This window comes from Cyprinus carpio, chromosome B4 (assembly GCF_018340385.1).
Source record: "Cyprinus carpio isolate SPL01 chromosome B4, ASM1834038v1, whole genome shotgun sequence".
NCBI lineage: Eukaryota > Metazoa > Chordata > Actinopteri > Cypriniformes > Cyprinidae > Cyprinus > Cyprinus carpio.
This window is the reverse complement of record NC_056600.1, coordinates 9,929,406-9,952,725: the sequence shown is the minus strand read 5'-3', so window position 1 is coordinate 9,952,725 and position 23,320 is coordinate 9,929,406. Positions and strand designations below refer to the sequence as shown.

Genomic DNA, 23,320 nt, shown 5'->3' with positions numbered 1-23,320 from the left:
AGAACACTCTTTATTCTTAGTTTTGTATTACATTTTTGAAGTCATCGTGATTTGCATCTTTTCTCTCTTTGTACCTTTTACAGCCAGTAACATAATTTTTAAGTGTTAACTACATTTGCACACAATTATGGTCATAAAAACGACTGCAGCATTTACAAGTTAACAATTCCATGTAAAAGTTGAACATCTGGTGTGACTTACAGCCTTATGTAGTCGGGACATTGACCACTTTAACAGCCAAATCATCTTCTGAGTAATGTTCATATCCTGGTCCTTTATTCGGAAGAAATTTATTTGCATGCTCCACAGCTATAAATAAATAATTTTTTGCATATATATGACTTTTCTGCCTAATGCAGGTATATGCCAGCTGCTGTATTCCTATCTACATTTGGGTAGTAATCAGAATTTTCATATGTATTTTGAAGAAGAAAAAAAAAAGAAAGAATGAAAGAAACAGTTACTATGCTTTTGGCTAGACACTTAAAAAAGTGTGTATGTGCTTTGTTATCATATTTGATACATCAGACTTTTATGGCCCATATAGTATAAATATAGTGAGAATATGGAGCATCTCAACATTATTACTTTATTGAAAAGATGCAATGGGGGGGGGGGGGTGGGGGGAGGCAATACTGTTTCATGCATTAAAAGTTGTTTACACTGTTAAAAAGTTGGATTCTCATGGACAGATTTTCAAAAAACAATTTGGATGTATGACGGAGTATTTATGTGTCAAAAAACTTACTTCCGGGTTTGTACAAGATTCTGAGAGTTTTTTCGACCGTGGCTCTTCATGACGTAGACGAGGGTGGAACTCCTTATTTGGGCATTATATGGCTTATATGGCCATCAACAAGCTTCATCAGGCGCCGGCAGCACTGCATGGGACTTGCTCGGGAAGAATGTCTCCAATCCAAAGAAGTGTGTTTTTGGTTGTAAGGGAAAGATAACTGTTCAGCTTCCTGAAGAACCCAGCGTTATGTAAACAGTGGATACAGCTTGTTTTTCCTGGGTTTCACAAGTGTGTTTGTTGACGAACGTTTTATAAACAAGGCCCAGTTCGATGCTGGATTTGCACATCATTGGATACTGAAAGGTCCCAGCTTTAAAAGATCCCGGTCATGATTCGGAACTGCAGATGGTAAGTGAAACCGCATCAAATGTCTGTGTTTTGTTGGCAATCAGTGCTCAAGTGCTTGTCATTCTTTAGCTCCGCCCACGGCATGCTTCCAGGAGCTTCGCTTTTTCTGGAGTGAATTGTAAAGCTGTATCTTTCTTTATATGATAAAATTAAAGACTTTTTGGAAATATGAAGGATGCAGTACTACTCAAGATTAACATGAGATTGGGTGAAACCGTGTCTGTTATGCCCCCTATAAATGAGTTGCAATTATGAAATTCTAATAGATATCGTAAACGATTTTTATGCAGTATAGTAGACTACTTACATAACAAATATCTGTTGTCATTCTTTATCTCCTTATAATACTTCTTAGTATTTACTTCTTTTTTAAATCAATGGTTTATGGGTCAATACCAACATAGAGTGCCTTTCAACCCTCACAATACTCAAAAATTTTGGTTTTAATTTCCCTTTCGCTTTGTCATATATCATAAATAGTAGACACTCAAGTACTATAGAAACATATTAGCTGAGCTCCCACACATTTTTTAGATAATTATGGGCCATTATTCGAAGCATAAACCATAAGATATGTTCATCCCGTCACGGACACATATATTAGTGTTAAATACGTTTTCATTGCAAAATTAAAGATGCAGATCATATTTTCTGATTTTATTTATTTTTTGTTGCAGAAAATAAATACATTTCAGTTTATTTTATTTCAGTTTTTAGCAATATTAACTACAAATGAATGCTGTGTCCACCCTGTCATGTTTATGTCTGCTCTATCGAGTCTAAGTGGCCGACAGGGTGGACATTTTGAGCTTCAATTAGCATATTAGCTTACAACCAACTGTGACTAGCTAAATATTTAGTCTGGTTGTTGAAGAGAATTTGGTAAATTTAAACTTACATATTTTGAAAATACTGTATTCAAATCACTTTTGGCATGTTTTATGCCGACAGGGTGGACATGTTAAGTTTTAGCAAAGCAAGTAAGCAAACTTATACGAAGAAAATGTCAATTGAAAAGACACCAACTTCAGCCGGTAAAATTCCTGCCACTGAAGAGACAAAAAAAAAAAAAATTAAAAAAAAAATCTGTTGTCCTGATGTCACTAAAGGGGAGGGCATTTTCTTTAAGGGGCAGACTGCCCAAAACAACAGGGTGGATACCCATTCAAGGGACATGGACAAACTCTTCTTTTTTTATTAGATAAAAATATAGTTTTTATTACATGATCAATACACTTAAATTGAGTAATCTCTTATTTAACAAATTATTAATAGATTTATTTTTTAATTGTATGTTTTGACAATTTTCTACTATCATTCAAATGTAATGAGCAGTGCATGAGACAGCAAAATAACATGTATCCTCTTACACAAAACTAAAAAAAAAAAAAAAATCTAGAAAATGTATATAAAGAGCCAAGTAATGCTTTTGTTATGAATAAAAAAACTTAGCCTAATATATCACACCCTTTCATGGTAATTTTTATGTCATCGTGGCAAATGGGTTATTTATGTACAGGACACCAAAACGCACCCTACAGTGATATTGACCCTTATAGTTGTAATTATGGAGGGCAAAACATAATTAAGTAATCCTAAGTTATTTCCAGCCACTAAATGTTCATCATATATATATATATATATATATATATATATATATATATATATATATATATATATATATATATATATATATATATATGCGCTAAAAGGCATTTTACTTACTAAAAAGGATGAACTATCAGAAGGCACATAGGAAAATGTTTTCAGCTAAGTTTTGATAATGCTGATAATTAGAGGCCTTAGAAATGCAGACACTAAATATGATACAGTAGACTTTATAGGGTGAATTAATATTTCATCAGAAAATTGTACACCTGGCCACCTGATAGTGATGGGAGATGTTGGATTGATTCTGCTTAGTACTTAGTCAGGTGATATAAAAAATATTAATGTTTATATGCAGAGCTTATGGGTTAAAATCAAGCTTTTGGGAGTCATTAGATAAAACAGTTACCTTTAGATGGTCAACCTGATAGGCTAGTAACATAAGAAGAGTAAATGTAAGGTAACACATGGCTGAAACAAATTTGTGACTTGTTCGTTTTTATCATTTACACTTTAATATTAGCGCACTGGTCGGCGTCCAGTATCCCCATTTACCCCTCTACGGGTTTACATTTGGTGAATCTGTCTCCCCCTCCTGTCACGTTCTCTGTTTCTTTCCTCTATTATTTTCCACTCAGTTTCTCGTGGTTTAAAATGGCGGCGTTGAGCAGCGCCGAGTCCCCACCGCCCGTCTTCAACGGAGACACCATGAACCGCGATCCGGAGCGGGACCCGGGACTGCACGAGCTGGGCGCGGGGCTCGAACCCGACCGTCCCGGAGGAGCGACGATCTCCGAGTGTCAACAGGACATTCCCGAGGAGGTACAATGGGGGAGTCAGGGTTGAAAGAGAGCTCGGGTGTTGAGCGGAGCTGGGCTGGATGGAGATGTTCAGGAAACACCGGCTGTAATACGGATCGTGTGGGGATGCAATGCATTGCAGGGGGCGAGATGATGCATCTCAAATATATATGTACATATATAGTACAGCAAATCTTATGTCGTGCGCGTATGCATTTTCGCAAGGTGCATTTCCGAATGACGCCATTTATAATTCTCTCATTGCAGTTCTCTGAGCCAATGTTTATCAGAAGGCCTGTTCGTGTTTCATTGGCTTTATTTCCCCCCGCTGCATAGCATGCATGCTACACATCTCACCTTGCGATGCATTTTATTAATGGGAAACTACAGATGCAACGGGAAATGTTAACGGCTCGCATGCATTGTTTTATCTCCTTTGTGTCACCAGCTGGCGCGAGTCTGCGTTCGAATGCATTTACATTTACATTTAAATCTGCAGTGCCGTCATTGTGCTTGTGCATTTGGCCCTGCTAACGTTCTACATTTATTTTTGATCCCGTGCAAATGTATTGCATTGTGCATCTTTCTTCTAAGCTGTCAGCTGACTGTCTGCACAAATCACCCATGCTGCTATAGGGGGCCTTTGCTGTTCGATGTACACACTGGGGTATTTCGTGGGTACATTCTGCACCCAGCAGGAACGTCCAGTTTAAGTTAGTAACTTCAGCTGTATTTTGGAGCCTGGTTGACCAGGTTGGAGCATCTACAATGTTCCAGAAACCACCTATTACTTGCTGGTTAGTTGATGCTCTACACACAAGCTTTAAACCAGCTACAATAATCCAAAAACAGCTTTACCAAAAGGTAGCTGTGTTTCTGGAACATTACAGCTGGTTTCTTTCTTCTCAAGCTATCTAGAAACCATCTACCATTTTTCTAAACTCTCTTACCAACTTAACATGGGTTTTCCTGCAGAGCATTTATTTGGAAAGTAAAGAAAGTTTATGGAACAGGTCACAAACCTGGTTATTCAGGAAACAGTTTACCTATTTTGCTGGCAGTCTAGTTGGATTAAAGAGCAGCTTGTGCAAGTTATCATTGTAGGAGTGCTTAGTGGTAATTAGATTAATTTTACTGCTGGCTGCTGTAACAGGGCTATACTGTCCGATTATTCACAGGACTTGTCTTGCTTCTTTTTAAAAGAACATCTATATTTAGTTTATTACCTTTTTTTACTCATACTTGAAGTGAAAATACAGTATTGTTTAAGAATGGAGCATGATTTCATCCGACTGAACAATGCATGAACTTAGTCATTTTATTGATGGTCACTGCCATAACCCCATTAGACTTTGAAGAGTTTACAATTCACATATCTTCCCAATAAAGAATAGTTTGATGGCGTTTGCAGTGGGAGATCCTAAACTTTTACATTGACCCAGAATCTTAAATATTTGGCATAAGTGAGTTTTCACATTGCTGCATTACTGACGTGAATGTTGAAGGAACACAAACTTCTCATCATGTAGTTATACAACTGTATGATTTATATAAGGATAGATTTGGAAGAATGTAATGATCTTTTGTTCTGATACAATTACACTGGAGCTTTTATGGTTGAAAAGAGATTTAAAAGCATCATAAAAGTATTATATTCCAGTGGGTTGATAACAGGTTTGAACTAAACTTGGGAATTGGTTCAGTCCAATTCATTAACAAATCGTTCAAACATTTTCAGGTTGTTCTTTAAAGTGATATTGTATGACTTCACAAGTCAAATGCAATCATATGGACTACTTTTTTGGGGGTGTTTGCATATTTTTTCAAGTGTAAAATTCCAGTTCCTTTTTTTGTTGTTATTTTTTTAAAGGGGGAAAAAATGATATTCTTCCAAATTTCTGCTGCTGTGTTGTACATATAAAAAAGAAAGTCATAAGGTTTGAAATGGTATGAGGATGAGTAAATGATGGCAGAATTTTCATTGCTGGGCCTCTTTGTAGTGAAGTTGTAGATGGCTGCAATTATTTCACATGTATTGAGCTATTTTAAACTGTCTCAGTTATGTTGCATCATGTTTGAAACACGTAGTCTATTACCACATGGGGTTTGCTTTAAAAGAAAGGCTTGTAACAAATGTCTGTTTAAGAAACTGTCAGCAATCTTTGTCTGTCAAGCGTTTATACTGGCAAGTCTACTGAGAAAGTCCTTTGTCACAGAAGCCTTTTTTCGCACTAATTTGACTAGTGGAGCCAGTTTAACTGCACCGGTGATTAGGAATCAAGTGGCAGCTTGACTCTCGGAATGCAGGATTTTAAATCAGAACTAAAGTTAGATGCACTTAAATGTGCTATTTCAAGGGGGCGTAGAGGCATTCCAAGTTTCTTGACAGTCTGCTGGAAAATTGTTTCTCCAAATGGTGATCATAATAAAGTTTACTTGTAAAGCTTTGTAGCTGTAAGATTGTGTTTACTTGGCTGGAACATTTTCCAGTGAACTTGGAGTATTTTATGATGCTGCTTGTATTGCTTGGCAAAATGTAAAAATGTTTATTAGCTATTTGGAACAAGTGCATTGCTTGCATGTTTCCCTGAGCAAATGCTTGGCTATAATTTTGTAGTACTTTAAATTAAGAGAGAAAAGTTTATAATATTGAATGTGGTGGTACCTTTTTTTCCAAAATTGCAGTTGCCCTCAGTCATGATCTCAGGCACACCAATGGTTTTAAAATTAAAATCTTCAACGACTAAAATTTTTAGATCAATCATCTCCTGATAAATAACCTCAAATGTTTAAAAGTAATAATATTAGTAGGGATGCACGATAAATATCGGCACGATATTAATGCACATCTCGTCAGTAAGGCCGGTTCTGTAATCAGCGGTAAATCTCTACACGTGCGTGCTTTCACGTGGAGCAGCATTTACTACACAAAGCCGTTGTTCATCGTATCGTGCCGATATTTATCGTGCATCCCTAAATATTAGGGTTGTAAATATCAGATTTTTGTACATTAAAGTTTCATAAAATGTACATTTAGGATATCAGAACTAACTGTTAAAGGTGATGATTGTCATTTTTATGGCTTTAGTGACAAACAGAATTGCCCCTTCGCAGTGAATTTGATTGACAGAAGATTTAACGAAGATTAACGTCGGTGGACATGAACTTGAAAAATGGTGTATTGACGTCTTTTCTCCTTTGAAACAAGATACCTTCTGATGTTCATTGATGTTTATTTCCTGCTATAGCTAGTAAAGAGGAAGAGTTGATCGGTTCACATGGTGCTTAAACTGAGGTGCTACCGCAATCTGTCATCATGACACATTAAAGAGCCACAAAACGGTGTTTATTGTTTGAATTTCTCTGAAGCCCCTTTCACACTGCGATTCCGGAAAATACACGGGTAATGTGTCCCGGCAATTGTTCCCGGGTCGCTAGATTTTGCCCCTTTCACACTGCCAGTGATTACCTGGAATATGTGCGTGCGTTCACACACAACCCGTAAAGGTCCTGTAAAGCCACGTGACATCAGGATGTTACGTGTAATGTACGAGTCCAAAACGCTAGGCACGTTACCTTTCACTTAAGCTGACCAACGATCTCAGGTTCAGCGTGGATAATGAGGAGCTAACTGATCTCTTCTTCATTACAGTTTGCACATATATTTTTTTGTCGCGAACGCTGATCTGCCTTCAAAACACCTGGTAAAAGAGTCGCGCAATAACGTGTGTCATCACTACGACACACCCTTTACGGCATTAGTTCTGGCTTTTGTTCACACAGAGCTCGTTCCGGGACTGAACCCGGCAATGTTACTAGGTCCCCAACCCGGGATCAATCCTGCAATCAATCCCGGGACGCGTTTGCGTTCACACAGAAGGCGACCCGGCAATGTTCCGCCAATTTTCCAGGTCCAACGTGCAGTGTGAAAGGCACTTAAGAAGGGTTGATTGCCAAAAAAAAGGTTTACTGAGGATCTCCTGTTTCCATTGGTCAGACACAAGGATAGTCCCGCCCCCAACATACACACACAAGGTTTACTGACGATTTGCTGTTTCAATCCTGTGTCAGGTTTTGAAAGTCCCAGAGTGTTGGCGTAATTGTGGAATCGAAAATTGTTACTATGAAATTTTTGTTTTTGACTGGACAAAGTATTAACAAAAAAAAAAAAAATACACTTCAGTTTAAGTTGAAGCATTTTGCAGTGGTTTCTTTGCTAATACTCACTGTCTGTTTACTTCACACCTCAGATTTAATCACTATATCACAGTTTCTGTGGGCTGGGCTAGAGACAGCCGTCAGTGTCAGATTTTACAGCTTAGTGAAGACAAGCAAATGATTCTGTTTATTAGATTTAGCCTGGACTTGAGGTCCTTACTCATGTATAGTGAAGTTCAAATATCTCTGATCGATCTAGGAATCAGCTAGTAAAGGAAGCTGGGAAAATTGGTTTGCTAACTCTAATTTTCTTTGCAGATATGGAACATCAAACAGATGATTAAGTTAACCCAAGAGCACCTAGAAGCCCTTTTAGATAAGTTTGGAGGAGAACACAATCCGCCATCTATATACCTGGAGGTGAGTTGGCCTGACAACGAGTTGCTGTCATGAGTGTAATGTGAAAGTAATATAAAGATGTTTTACTATACCAAGAAAGTTAATTTTGAAAGATACATGATGTTATAAATGAAGAATATCATGAATAAAGTAACTGGAATTTTTAACAGCATCTGTACAATTAACTTTTGGGCTTTGTTCCAAAATCTAGTAAACCGCCTACGTAGTTGGTATTTTAAGGCATCATAAACACATTCAAAAAACACAGAAAGTTAGTCTAAATGCTTTTTTAGTCAAATTCTATGGGGGCATCCTAAGTATCCATCCCATAATGCATTGCAACAAGCATAGTGTTAAAATCTATATATAAGCAGGTGGGAGAAATTAATTGAAATATAATTAATTTAATATTTATAGAAGTATTTAGAATTAGTAAAATCTAGTTAAATTTAGTGTCTTTTCTAAATATGAATGTGTTAATATGCTTTTATACTAATTGTTGTTAGCTTAGCAACATGATACCTATCTAGGGATTCTGACAAATAATTTCTCTAATGTTTGAAATGAATAAATTCAAATGAACTAATAAGGCCTTTAGTTTCTGTGTATGCGATATTGGCTAATGCATAACCTCAGATCTTTATCCTTCAGCAGGTTCAAAACATGAGCATTTAAGTGAAATATGTTCGTAAAGTATTCATGATTTATTTCCTCCATGCCACAGGCCTATGAAGAGTACACTAGTAAGCTGGATGCATTACAGCAGCGGGAACAGCAGCTTTTGGAGGCCATTGGGAACGGAACAGAGTTCTGCTCCTCGCCCACACCCCCCCTGCTGGATGTGAAGGGACCGGGTGTCCAGAGCGCCCCCGCCGCCCCAAACACCTTAGCTGTCCTGCAGACTCCCACAGACTTGACACGAGGAAATCCTCGCTCGCCCCAAAAACCCATCGTAAGGGTTTTCCTGCCCAACAAACAGAGGACAGTGGTAGGTTGCTGTTGTTGGTTATTGCTTGTTGTTTGGTACTCTTTCACTTTTATATGTAGTTAATTTAGTGTGAATGATGAACATAATTCAAATAATTTGCATGATGTAAGTAATTTACATAACAATCAATAATGTGTTACAGTTCTAGTGAAAACCTAAAAGACTAAAAAAGCATTCTAAAAAAACATTCTGCGGAATGTCCAGTCTTCTCTCTGCCATAGAAAACGAAAAAGTAGGAAGGAAAAGTCCATACAACTATATAACAAGAACTCTGAAGTTATACAATAGCTTTATGTGATGTACAGATTAAAAATATAGTTGTTTTTGACTAAAATTATGTCTAATGAAGTGTTGTTTTTGTTAACTAAAACTAAAGCAAGCAAACTAAAGAAATCTTTAAACTAATAAAGATGACAAAAACCGATTAAAATAAATATTAAAAATATATTTAAAAAAAGCTAATTCAAAATATTTCTAAATACTATGTAAATAATACTAATATTATATAAAAATGAATGAAAACTATAGAAAGCTTAAAAAACAAAAAATTATAAATGATTGGTGAAAATTATGTAGGGATTTTAGAAATATAAATTTTAAAGCTAAATCAAAATATTATAAAACTATGTAAATAAATAATAAATCTAGTATAGAAATGATTAATCGCGATTAATCGCATCCAAAATAAAAATGACTATATGTATGTGTACTGTGTATATGACAAAAGCATATACATGTAAAACATTATATAGTTAATTCTTAAGGATATTAAATAAATATATTTAATATATATAACATAAAAATAAATGCTAAATGTAAAATATACAGTAAAATATACATATATATGTAAATAGTTGTGATTAAAAACTTTTATTTTGGATGTGATTAATCGTGATTAATCATTTGACAGCCCTAATATAATCTAAACAAAAGCTATAGCAATCTTAAAAAAACTAATAAAAATGAGAAAAGCATGACATTAATAAAATTTAACTTAAAAATATTACTAAATACAATAATAGTGTTTAAATAATACTAATATAAAAATAAATTAAAACTATATAAATCTATAGCTAAAACATACTATAATATAATATAAAAATAAATTAATTCAAACTACTAATAGTATTTAAATAATACTAGTAAAATATATGCAAAAATAAATTGTATCAAAAAAATAGTTAGCAATCATCAACTAATAAAATGACAAGCATGTGACAAAATTCAATTGAAAACTGAAAATCTAAAATAAAAGAGAATTCAAAATATTATTATAAGTAAACACTATAATGTAAATGCTGCATACTACTAATATGATACTGACCTGATGACAGAGCATTAGGTGGGGGATCTGATGAAAAAAAAGAGGAGGTGTATTATGTCTGTAATATTTTGCCCACGTCTGGATTTGAGAATTTTTGTCATGAACAGAGATGGTAGGATATTTCGACCATACTTCACAGTAATGTTACAGACAGGGTATATATTTTTATAAATATATTATATATAATATATATAATATATTTTTATATAATTTCCACTCTAACCAGATTGTAGAGCGGCGGGACTCCATGGGAAATGAGCAAATGTAGGTGACCCCCTTTATTTTGATTACGTGCTCAGCTTGTCTCTGTGGGTTTAGCAAAGAGAAGCGGCAATATGAGTCGGAGCCAAGAAATCAAACACACCCAGACACAACCACAGTCTCACTGTAAGACATGAAAGTGACTTGAGTAAGTGGTTTACGTGTGTGTTTCAGGTTCCAGCTCGTTGTGGGATGACGGTGAGAGACTCCTTAAAGAAGGCTCTGATGATGCGAGGCCTGATCCCAGAATGCTGTGCGGTTTACAGGGTTCAGGATGGGTAAGAACTGTATTCTGAATGCACACAATACCATCATTACTGCAAAAACAAGCCAAGGCTGTCACACTGCGAGCAGTACTTCTTATTTAATGACTGTCCCGCCCACATTAGGGAGAAGAAGCCTATTGGCTGGGACACAGACATTTCCTGGTTGACAGGGGAGGAGCTTCATGTCGAGGTTTTAGAGAATGTGCCACTGACGACCCATAACTTTGTGAGTATGATGAAACTGACCACAAACTGTGACTTAAAATCAATCTAAAATGACAAAAAGGAAGAAATTAGAGCTGACAGTTGACGTGGTCCTTTCTATTCTTGATTTTACTCTTCTTAAATTCACTTTGACACATTGAAGACATGTTGAGCTCTTTCTCATCCACCTTGACCGTAATATATATTGTTTTTTGGAAGCATTCAGATTCTTTGTAATGACTGTAAGTGTTATTTGGTGACTCAACAGGTGCGAAAGACCTTCTTCACGCTGGCCTTCTGTGACTTTTGCCGGAAGCTGCTGTTTCAGGGCTTCCGCTGCCAGACGTGCGGCTACAAGTTCCACCAGCGCTGCAGCACAGAGGTCCCGCTCATGTGTGTCAACTACGATCAGCTAGAGTGAGTGTTCATGGGAGATTTTTCACTTCTGCATTATGCATAAAAGGGTGAAATTTGCTCCATGCATGATGCACAGAAAAATAAAGCATGCGAATGTGTAAAATAATGTTTATTTCTTACATATTAGTATTCACCATATTTGAAATAGTTTACATATCTTGTGTATTGTTTGTACAATTGGAAATAGTCCAATGTGCTTTGGGTTTGCATAATTTATTTGTACTGATGTTATCTTTTTTTGTTTGTAATTTTATTTAGTTTATTGTTGGCATCAAAATTTCTGGTGCACCACCCCTTTACCCAGGAGGAGGCGTCATCAGAGGGCACGACACCCCTGTCAGAGATGTGTCCATCCCTCCCTCCATCCGAGTCCACTGGGTAAGATTTTAGTTACATCTGCACTTCAGTGACCATGTAGTATATCTCGATAATAAATATAAATCAATTTATAAATTGAAATCTATATTTATATATTTGATTTAATAATCATATCTATTTTATATTACATTTTTATTGCACTACTGTTCAAAAGTTTGGGGTTGGTAAGTTCATCAAAGAAGTCTCTTATGCTCGCAAAGGCTGCATTAATTTAATCAAAAAATACATTGAAATCAGTAATATTGTTAAATGTTATTACAATTCAGAATAACTGTTTTCAATTTTAGTATGTTCCTGTGATGAAAAAAGCAGCGGAAAATGTTACATTTTCAGAAGTCATTACTACAGTCTTCAGTGTCACATGATCCTTCAGAAATCATTCTAATATACTGATTTGGTGCTCAAGAAACATTTCTGATTATTATCAATGTTAAAAAAAGAGTTTTGCTTAATATTTATTCAGAATCCTCAATAAATAGAGTTAAAAGGGAAAGTAGTTGTCTTTTGTAACATTATAAATTTCTTTACTCTCAATTTTGATCAATTTTAATGGATCCTTGCTGAATAAAAGTGTTAATTTTTTCAGAAAAAAAACCCCAAAAACTTGCTGACCCCAAAGTTTTAAATGGTAGTGTGTATGTATAATGTATCTGCTATGTATATTTTAATTGAGAAACTTTCACATTAAGGGTCACATCAAGTATATACTGTAGTGTGTAGGTGGCTTTTAATCATGTATTGTGCAGAATTACATTGTCTCTGTTTTCTCCAGGTCTCTTTGCCATCCTACTGTGTCCCCATCCAAATCCATCCCTATCCCGCAGTCCTTTAGACCTGGAGAGGAGGACCACCGTAACCAGTTTGGCCAAAGGGATCGCTCTTCCTCAGCCCCTAACGTCCATATCAACACCATCGAGCCGGTCAACATTGATGTGAGAGTTGGACAGCTAACCAATATATTTTAGTCAAAAGGATTTAATCCATTTTAATGTTATAGGCCCTACTTAAAAATGTCTTTACTCTGCACTTCCTGAATCTCAAAAATTAGCATCCAGTAATATTAATAGATATTAATATTGATAATATTTGAAGTGTTCTTTTATTTTAGATACATTATATTATTACTTGATTATACTGAAAAGTGTTTTTCCTGGTTTCCACATCAGTGGCGTTTGTTCTGACATCTGTAGCTTTAACAGAATTATGTGCCGAATTTGAATGCTTCTCACAAGATTTGACAGAGATGTTATTGATTCTGCGAGCTCTTGCGAAAATTGCGGGGTTTGCTTGATTTTGTGATAAATTCAGCGATTGCAGAATCGCTAAATCCTGGAGGGACTGCAAAATGTTACAATTGCCCTGGTCTCCCCAAGTCCCTGTCTAATCAGTGTTATTTCTGTACAGGATTTGATCCGTGATCAAGGCTTACAGAGGTCAGATGGAGGTAAGTGTTGTCCGAAACATGCACTAAGACGCACTGAATTCAAATGGCTTTCCGTCATCCCATGTCTTTGTGCTATCTCTGTGTCATTGGCCTTAGAAGTTTGGGATAGCTGATCCATTTCACTCTAGGAAATTTCACTCTGCCAGCTAGATAAAGCTGACAGAACAGGACTTTCTCTCCCCTGCCTGCTTGTGAATTGCTTCAGCCCTTTTCTTTATCACTAGTGGCCTGCTGTAAACTACTAATTCCTAATCTGTGATCTCAAAACCCGCCCCTGTCCTTCCTGCTTCTTCAAAACATGTCCCAGAACTAAGTTTAAAGAGACAGTTCACCCAAAAATGACTCTCTTTTTTCTGTGGAAGGTAAGAGAAGATGCTTAGAAGAATGTTCGAGCTGCTCTTTTCCATAAAACAAAGGGCGAGTAATTGATAACAGAATTCTCATTTTAGGGTGAACTGTTCCTTTAAGGACAGACTGTATACAGAAATAATGAAAAACTGGCTCTGTGTCACCTATAATTCACTTGATCTTCTCTAAACAACCGAGAGTAGACACAGGACTTTGGTAGTGGGTGACAGGAAGTGCACCTGAGCTTCAGGGGCCAGTGATCCCGTGTCTGTCTCTCTCCCCCCTGCAGCCCCCTCTCAACACCCAGCCCGCTGCTTGAGGAAGAACCGAACACGGACCTCAAGCCCCCTTCTGTCCTCTCACCCCAATGACATTGTCTTTGATTTTGAGCCTGAGCCAGTGTTCAGAGGTAGCTAGGCCTTCGTGCGTGGCTGTGTCCCACACCTTGTCTCGTCTTTTGCTTGTCTGTCTGTCTATGTTTGTCTCCCATCTTGTGTGTTTTCAAGTTCACACCTCCTCCTCCTTTAAATTCATTCTAAACACTTTCTCTGCCACTTCTCTCGCACAAACGCTTTCACTGACGTTTGATGGGCTGCAGTCACATTTCCTCAACTCAATACACTTGACTCACTTAGTAAAGCAAAGAATGACACATGTGTCACTCAGACATTTCAGAAGTACAGACCCCCTTTTAAATAATAATAAATCGGTCATTATTAAATATATAATTTATATTTTATTTAGGTCACATGTGCCATTATCTAACACTCGGTTATTCTTTAGAAACACAAATAACAATTAAATTTAATCTCAAATCTCAAAATGAATTTCCAGTACAGTATAGTAATATGTATTTTTATACTGTAAACTCTGTTGTGATGCCTGAATTGACTTGATTGAATCTTTTTTTTTTTTAAATTTAATTTAGCATTTAGAATTGTTTTTTATTATTTTTTTTTTAGAAATAGTATTGTTTTTTTTTATTATTTGTTGTTTTTTTTTTTTAAATTTTTATTGGCTTATTGTATGAGACAGTGTTATTTTAAATAGTATTTATTAATATTTTGAATTAGGTTTTATTTTCATATGTTTTGTATTTGTTTTAGTAAGTTTTAGTAATTATATATGCTTATAAAATTTATATTTATATTTCTAATTGGCCTTTTAAATTCAGTTTTAGTAATTTTAGTCTTTAAATTTAAATGTATTTAATATCAGCTACTTGCCAAAGCAACATAACTGAAATTCTTTTTTCTCTCTCTCTATCTTTATTTAAATTTCATGTATTTCATCTTACAGTTTTTTATTTAACAGTATTTTATTTTAACAAATGAAAAAATACATTTTAGTTTTAATTACCAATAAGAACACTAGTACCTGCCAGAATTGTTTGTTTTAATCCCTACTTGCAGTACTTTTGCGTACAGATCTCTGTGACACATTTTTGGGGATACTTTTTGGTTTTCCATTGGGAAAGAGATATGGGGTGTGGCTCAGGATTTGATAGTATACTTCCGACGAGGCATATATCGCTCACAGCCCCTTATTTCACACTGCATGGGCTGTGACGTGATCCTTTCCTCTCTTTTCCCCCCCATGTGACTCTCTAAGATTTTATTCCTTTCCTTCTGTCTCCTTCCCCTCTTACTCTGTCTCTCTCTTCTTTGGCTCTCATATTTCCTGTTAAAGAACTTTACTTTGTTTCTCGACCTCTCGTAATGCCAGGCTCCACAACAGGCCTGTCGGCCACACCTCCTGCCTCCCTGCCTGGTTCCCTGCCCAGTGTGAAGGTGTCCAAATCACCCTGCCAGCCGAGAGAACGGAAGCCATCGTCTTCGTCTGAGGACCGCAATAAAATGGTGAAGATTTCTTGACCTTACTTGACACATCTAGTCCAGTTCAAAGGACATCCGAGATGGTTTTTGGCATTTATTTTGTCTAATATTTAGAAAACCCTGGGTCGACGGGACTCAAGCGATGATTGGGAGATCCCAGAAGGTCAGATCACCCTGGGACAGCGGATAGGATCTGGCTCTTTTGGAACCGTCTACAAGGGGAAGTGGCATGGTAGGTCCTCTGAGAACAGTTTTGGTCTAAAGATGATAAAGGAATGTACAGGAAAGGCTAAATGTGTGTCTTCCTCTTCCTCAGGTGATGTGGCGGTAAAGATGTTGAATGTCACAGCTCCCACTCCACAGCAGCTACAGGCCTTTAAGAATGAAGTGGGTGTCCTCAGGTAAGAGCTTAAAATTACTCAGCATTTTAAAACGGGGATGGTTTCTGTCCAAATTGTAGGTTTTAGGCAGTGGTTAACCAATATAGTTTTTAAATGTAATTTTATTGGAAGAAAATAATAAAAAGGTTTTAAACTCAACTATTGGTAACAGGGTTGCAAGAAATTAAATTAAACAATTACATTAAGTGTAAAATTGATATAAAATAATAAAATAAATCGCATAATATTTTATTTGACTTCATTGTTTATTTTTGAAAACATTTGTATTTATTTATTTATATTTTATTAGAAGAAAATCGTCAAAATCATAATTTAAGCTATCCCAATTGTTGGTAACGGTTGCAAAAAATGTAACTAAATTAAAATAAACAATTTAATTAAATGTAATGTAATATAAAATAATTTGACCTCATTGTTTTGATAGAAATTTGTATTTATTTTTTATTAGAAGAAAATAACCAAAAGGGGTTTAAACTATACCAATTGTTGGTAACAGGGTTGCAAAAAAAAAAAGATTAAATTTAATTAATTATATTAAATATAAACAATTAAATGAACTAAATAAAATAAAATCTCATAATATTTATTTGACTGAAATTCTCTAAAATTGACGTAACATAAGGGTTAAGCACTTTCTTTCACTGACTATTGACTTTTCTGTCCTTTAGTGTCGTCTCATTCTTTTGGGAATTGAGCAATGGAACTTAAAAAAGGCAATATTGTAACATAATTGTTCATTCATCATAAAATACATGGCTTAAGTAGCAGCATAAATCTTTAAACTTAAAAAAAATATTCAATTACATTGTTTCATTAAATGTTAGTCTCACATTTTTGAGATTATGTGCTACCAAAACATTGTTCTGCCAAAGCATATTGAAAATTCTTTATCTCCTGCAGGAAAACCCGCCATGTGAACATCCTGCTCTTCATGGGCTACACCACCAAACCCCAGCTGGCTATTGTTACACAGTGGTGTGAAGGCTCGAGTCTCTACCACCACCTGCACATCATCGAGACCAAGTTTGAGATGATCAAACTGATTGACATTGCCCGTCAGACGGCTCAGGGCATGGAGTGAGTGACACAAAAGTTTTTAGATCAATGTAATGTTTAAAAATAAAGAATCCATTAGGTCTGGAATAGAAAGCGGGAAACCTGCTGGCATCAGATACTCAACTGCTCAGGTCATGACGCATTAATTTAACACTTGTAAATCATTTTATCCACAGTTATCTCCACGCCAAGTCCATCATCCATAGAGATCTGAAGAGTAACAGTATCCTTTGTAAAATAATAATTGTTATAGAAATATAAAATCCATAAATCTATCTTTTAAATTCATTATTGGTAGGTATATATGTGTCTACATGCTCTTAGCCTTAACACCACCTCCCTAGATATCTTTCTGCATGAGGACCTAACAGTAAAGATTGGTGATTTCGGTCTGGCTACAGTGAAATCCCGCTGGAGTGGCTCGCATCAGTTTGAGCAGCTTTCCGGCTCTATCTTGTGGATGGTGAGTGAAGGAACATGTCTTAACGATGTCTCAAGTGTTTCTTCTGTACTGACATCAGCATCCTGGCTGATCTGCTTCAGGCTCCAGAGGTGATCAGACTGCAGGATAAAAACCCATACAGTTTCCAGTCGGATGTCTACGCATTTGGCATTGTGCTCTATGAGCTCATGTCAGGGGCTCTGCCTTACTCTAACATCAACAACAGAGACCAGGTGAACCTCTTAGCAGTGTATTTTGGGTGAACTATCCCTTCAAAGCAGTTCATATGATGACTAGGTGGATTTTTTTTTTTTAATGATTACATAAGCACCAATACTATTTATGCTTTTTTTTTTTTTATCATCAATTCAATTTTGAATGTTAAAGTACTTGTAAGTGGATGTACATGACTTAAATCAAGTCTTCACCCTGAGAAATTTCTGTTAGTATCTGAAAATTGCAGAAATTAATGTGCATATCACTCCTCATCCAGATTATCTTCATGGTTGGCCGGGGTTACCTTTCTCCTGACCTGAGCAAAGTGCGCAGCAATTGCCCCAAGGCCATGAAGAGACTTATGGCAGATTGTCTGAAGAAAAAGCGAGAGGAGAGACCTCTTTTCCCTCAGGTAATGTTGTGAACACCTGTCAAACTTCTGCTTTCTCCAATTTGGCTGCCGTCTGTCAAGGGCATGCAGATTTATGTCAAGGTGTGTTGAGCGGCATTTAATAGACAGAGCCGTAGATCACTGACAAGCAATATCAATATTGCAGATGAATCGCCTTCGATAATGTACGTGATATTGCGTAGCTTGTCAGTGAACTAAGGCTCTGTATATTAAATGCCCCTCCATTTGAAAGCAGGTGATGGCGATTTAGCGGTAATCAGGGAACCAGATTTACTGACAAAATGCACGTGACAATCGCATGCGATATATATCGCCCAGCCCTAATATATATATATATATATATATATATATATATATATATATATATATATAATATCATATAATATCATATAACTAGGCTGAAAATTCATATAAAAATACAAAACTAAAAAAAGAATAAAAAATTTAAATATAAGCAGTGTATTTTTGTACACTGCTTAAATTTTATAAGTACTATAAAATAATTGTATTTTTATTTAATCTTTTTTTATTTTAAAATATAATAGCATTATCACACTTTATATAATATTTTTATTATTATTTTTAAAATAACTAAATAAAGTGCAATAATACTCTTATTACTACTACTAATTTTTTTTATAGTTATATTTTATGGGTCACACTGCAGTATGTGCAGTGTGAGCACCAAACACATGTGCTCTCATGATTTTTATTTTAATATGTATTATTTATTTATGGCAGATCCTGGCCTCTATAGAGTTATTGGCACGCTCTTTGCCCAAGATCCACCGCAGCGCTTCTGAACCGTCCCTTAACCGCGCTGGATTCCAGACAGAGGACTTCAGCCTGTACGCCTGCGCTTCCCCCAAGACGCCCATCCAGGCTGGTGGCTATGGCAAGTTCACGTACACAAACATTGTTGTACCTTTTCTACTTGTATTGCTAAAATTAGTATGAAACTGACAGAAATCTGTCATTTGTGTCCCATTTTAGGTGAATTCTCAGCGTTTAAATAGTGCTGCAAATCCTAAAACTCCATCCCTTGTCAGTTTTTACGACGTCTTGTGTTCCTACGGTGGGTTCATCCATAACACAGAAAAGGACTAGTTTTCAAAGAATGTGCTGTTTTTCTTCCTCTTTACCCGAAGAGCTACGGCCTCAACGAAATTGCTTTAAAATAAAATGATCTCTGCAGGGTGTCATTGCTGATTTTGCAAAAATGTCATAAACATCACATAGGACAACTCGATAATGCAGCGTACAACAAAAACAACTGATGTGAGAAACCAGCAGCTGCTTACTAGAAAGAAAATGGCAAACAAACCCAAACAGATTTTGGCAGGGGATGAAAACCTTTCCCCAAGAAGGAAGATAAATGGGTTTGGGATGAATGATATTGGGAGCGCAGGCCCCGCCTTTGCTCTGCCCCTGGAGTGGAACAACACACAGCACTGGCCAATCAGAAAACAGGGCCCAGTGGCATGGAATGATGGGAAAATTGGCATAAAAGAGAGGACGTCAAGTCGCAGTCATGGAAAGGTGCTGAATGTCAGGAGATAATCTGAATGATATTTAGAAACGTTTTTTCTCTTGCAATGAGTTTGTTACGAGATGTCGCCCGTGTCTGGAGTGACTAATAATACAGATTTCTTTGGTCTTTACCATTTTTTTCCCCCTCAAGTGTCATATGTTGTAGATAAACAGACCATTTTTCAGTTACAGATATAGTTTGTGAACAGTGGTAAATGAAGCAACCATTGAAAGACCTCTTTTTTTGAATATATACATATATATTCTAGAATACTCTAGGTTCTTTTGCTTTTAGTTCTTTGTTAAGGACAAATTTATTTTGCATTTCACATGTCCCATGCAAAGAAGCCGGGGGAAATGTTTTAAGCCTCTCTTGGATCGGCACCAATACCATCAGACATGTCTGAGGTGGGCAAAATCAAAGAATGTGATTTAGTTTGATTTAGTTTCGCCTCCTTATAGTAGCTGACGTCATGTTTCTGAACAAGTCAAAGGTTATATTATTTAAAGTTTCTTGTAGAAAAACCCACTGTATAAAGCAAACACGAAGCCTTGCTATGGAGTAACAATGTGGGTGTATTTCAGATGTATTTCTGTACTTTTCACTACAACTTTAAGCTTAACTGTTGTTTTTAGAAGCCATTCTTTTGAGGCCATAACGGTTAACAGATTTTGTTTTATTTTATTTGGACCTTGCACCGCTGGATTCATTCCGATATATTTGTTCACGGGTCATAGCTTTTTTTTTAAGTTTAAGTTTCATATAGTTTTTCTTGTGTTATAGACAGGCAGGCCTGCAAAGTTACATTAATTTATATTGCTTTAATTTTATTACTTTTTGTTCGGTGTTGTTTTGAACTCTCAGAGAGGTGTGTGTGTGTATAATACATATATACACACACACATGTATATTGTCTCTCACTCATTCTGTGATTTGCTAAAATGGACATTACGCAGTGTGTATGTGCACTTTGTATAAATGACTGATGCAGATAAGCAATTTTGCCTTTTTAAAGACTTAATATATTTTGTCATATGAAGAGGTTAAAGCATGGTTACCGGATTGCAAAATGAATGAAAATCTATTTCAAAAGCAGTCAGGGCCATGGGACACTAAAAACCAAAGCTTAATCCAACCTCCTAACGCCATCTGTGTCCACCTTCACCATTGCCGGAGAACGGTTATCTGGATCTTCGACCAAATAACTCGAAAAGATGACAAAGCGGTGACTCTTCGTTTCAAGTTGGTCCAAAGACTTATGCGTCAACCTTCTAGCATAGCTTTGGGCTGTAGTGACACTAGCTCTGTGTAGCCCTGTCTAGTTCACCTAGACATTGTGGACAGTGGAAGTGCCCTCGTTAGGATGCTTTTTGTTATTTTGGCCTCTTCGTAGTGAAATAAGTGGCTCCGCCTTCTTTTTTCTCGTAGGAAATGACGCATTTTTGCTTTCGGCTCCACAAAATGCTTGATGTTGCACAGATAACCGAGGCTCTGCGCTTGGTTCTCCACTCGTGCTCTGCTACAAAAGCGAGGACATGCGCCCCATCTTCTTGCTTCTGTTGAGATGGATTGAATTATTTTGGTCCTCTTTTTTTTTATTATTATTTTTATAAAGACGATACTCTGTGAATTGGTTCTGCCACTTAAACTTGCCATTAAGGAGAGAGGAGCTCCAGGGATCCTTTGGGATGTAACGGTGGTCAGTGTTTTCACATGTATTGTTTTTGACGAGACGTTTGAATGAACTTGTTACCAGATTAAGCTGACAAACCTAACGTAGGTTGCGTATGGAGACGGTAGAGGTGTATTTTAAGAATGCTGTATTTATTTTCTAATGGAATGTTACTGAAGAGGTCTGACTTGTGAAGGATTGATCCTTCTTGACTGGAATATTTTGGGACCTGCTTAGTTACAGCTCGGAGATAAACATATATATATATATTTAGATTCTTTATAACCATTTTACTTTAACTACCCAATCCCCCATTTTATTTGCTTTTTTAAAGCCTTCACCAAAAATGTCCATATCACATTCCTTTCTGTTGCCTTGCCTGCACTTTAAACATACCACCCCCCCCCCAGTGCAAGTTCATTCAAGTGAGAACTATCATACAAATGTTTGGGAGACTCTTTTCATCTGTAAATAGCTGTACAAAGGAAGTACTGTCCGTTTGCTAGAAGGCATGGAGATAAAAACAATGAAATGACTTCAAACGTTTCAACCTAAGAAATAAAGGTTAAGAAAAGTCATTTTGATAGATGAAATTCTGAGAAAATATTTCTGTGTAAAAATATTTAAGACTGTATTATATAAAAGGAAAAGAGCTTAATGTATTTGTTGTGAATATGAAAAACTGATATATTAAAGAAGTGCATGAAAACTGGCTAATGTTTTTTGTGCATTTTATTTGAAATTCAATGTGAAGCACAGTTTGCTTTAAAAAGGCTGTCACATTTACCACTGGTTTTAAAGCTATACTATATATATACTAGTTTTTTGGCTTGCAAAGTAGATTTTTTTTTTCTGTATTATTTTGTTAAGTTGAAGAGGAGTTGCCTTTCTCTCACTAGTTCTGCCCACTCTTTTCTTACTTGGCCCCTCCAAATCCTTTGTTTCCGTCCTTCAGAAGAGATGCTGTCGCTTTATAAATGTTAGGTTACCTAACAGACTTTCTCACTATCAGAAGCCTTTTTTTAGATTGAAAAAGAGAGGAAAAGTTTGTGTATTCACAAAAATCGTCTTGGTGGGATATTATATTTGGATGCTTCTAGACAGTAAATGCTTGTTGCAACATCCACGGGTGAGTAAATGCATTAATGTATTATTTTCTTGTTAACAATTTTCCAACATTTCCATATTAGTGTGTGAACTAGTGTGAGCTCTCAACTTTTCAGGAATTGTCACTGGATCCTGCTATCTTCATCTCTTCCAGACGAGCGTGGCATGTCCAATTTCATCTCTCTGTCAAGAAGGAAAAGACACAATGAACGAGGTATCAATAAAAATAACAAATTAATCAATCACTGCATTATTTTCAATTTCCAATAAGTCCAATAAGGGCTAGTTTATTCAAACCCGTTTGTTGATATTTCATGTCAATCTCAGAGCGTTCCCTGGCTAACGCTCAGAGGCGTCAGAGCCTGCAGCTTGAAAGGACCCTACATGCGCTGGATGTGCAGTATCAGCGTGAGCTGGCTGGGGTACAAGGTGCACAGCAACAGTTGAGACAATCCTTGGACCGGCTTGGAGAACGAAGTGCCACCAAAAGACCTACTTTGGCCCTGCCTACAACCTCCAAAAACCATTCCTCTTCAAATCAACCCAAGAAGACTGCCTCGCAGTCCTGCTGCCCAAACCACATAGTGTGCTCGAGCTGCAACCTGCGCTTAAGGTTGGCCGACGCACTGACCCGTCGTTTTACCCCCAGCCTGTGGACAATGTACACCTGCCCTTTGACCTCCTTCCACTCTGGAGAAATCTATTATATGCCCAGATTTGTACAGCAACGTAATCTCTCAGTATCAGACAACTCTCTCAGATATCTGCCATTTATGTAGACAATACGTTTCTGCACTGCATGTGAATCTAAATTTTAGCCTTGCTGAAGTCATCCATGCTTTTAAAGAGGGCGGTAACCTGACAGCAGGATTGAAAAATGGTGTACAGACACAAAAAGACTGAAGGAAC

At 36.5% G+C, this 23,320-nt stretch overlaps 1 protein-coding gene across 2 annotated transcripts; it reads left to right on the top strand.

The window, feature by feature from the left end:
• Nucleotides 1–3,344: 3,344 nt before the first annotated feature.
• Nucleotides 3,345–22,017, top strand: LOC109079739 (serine/threonine-protein kinase B-raf-like). Of its 2 annotated transcripts, XM_042721892.1 has the most exons (20): nt 3,345–3,574; nt 8,029–8,130; nt 8,834–9,097; nt 10,857–10,960; nt 11,072–11,174; nt 11,421–11,569; nt 11,828–11,947; nt 12,720–12,879; nt 13,352–13,391; nt 14,029–14,148; nt 15,465–15,598; nt 15,689–15,806; nt 15,891–15,975; nt 16,876–17,052; nt 17,208–17,254; nt 17,376–17,494; nt 17,575–17,706; nt 17,967–18,101; nt 18,843–18,996; nt 19,095–22,017. In XM_042721892.1, the coding sequence occupies exons 1-20, from the start codon at nt 3,407–3,409 to the stop codon at nt 19,115–19,117; spliced, it is 2,454 nt and encodes an 817-aa protein (XP_042577826.1). In that variant the 5' UTR covers nt 3,345–3,406; the 3' UTR covers nt 19,118–22,017. The 2 variants fall into 2 exon arrangements, with proteins under 2 accessions (XP_042577826.1, XP_042577827.1); XM_042721893.1 differs by lacking the exon at nt 14,029–14,148 and having other exon boundaries at nt 3,346–3,574.
• The last annotated feature ends 1,303 nt before the right edge of the window (nt 22,018–23,320 follow it).

What these genes read in the sequence shown, in the direction of transcription:
- LOC109079739 (XM_042721892.1), top strand. Translation starts at nt 3,407, where the DNA reads ATGGCGGCGTTGAGCAGCGCCGAGTCCCCACCGCCCGTCTTCAACGGA. An exon ending in GTCAACTACGATCAGCTAGA is followed by an intron (nt 11,570 to 11,827) that starts GTGAGTGTTCAT and finishes AATTTTATTTAG; the next exon opens with TTTATTGTTGGCATCAAAAT. An exon ending in AGAGACCTCTTTTCCCTCAG is followed by an intron (nt 18,102 to 18,842) that starts GTAATGTTGTGA and finishes TATTTATGGCAG; the next exon opens with ATCCTGGCCTCTATAGAGTT.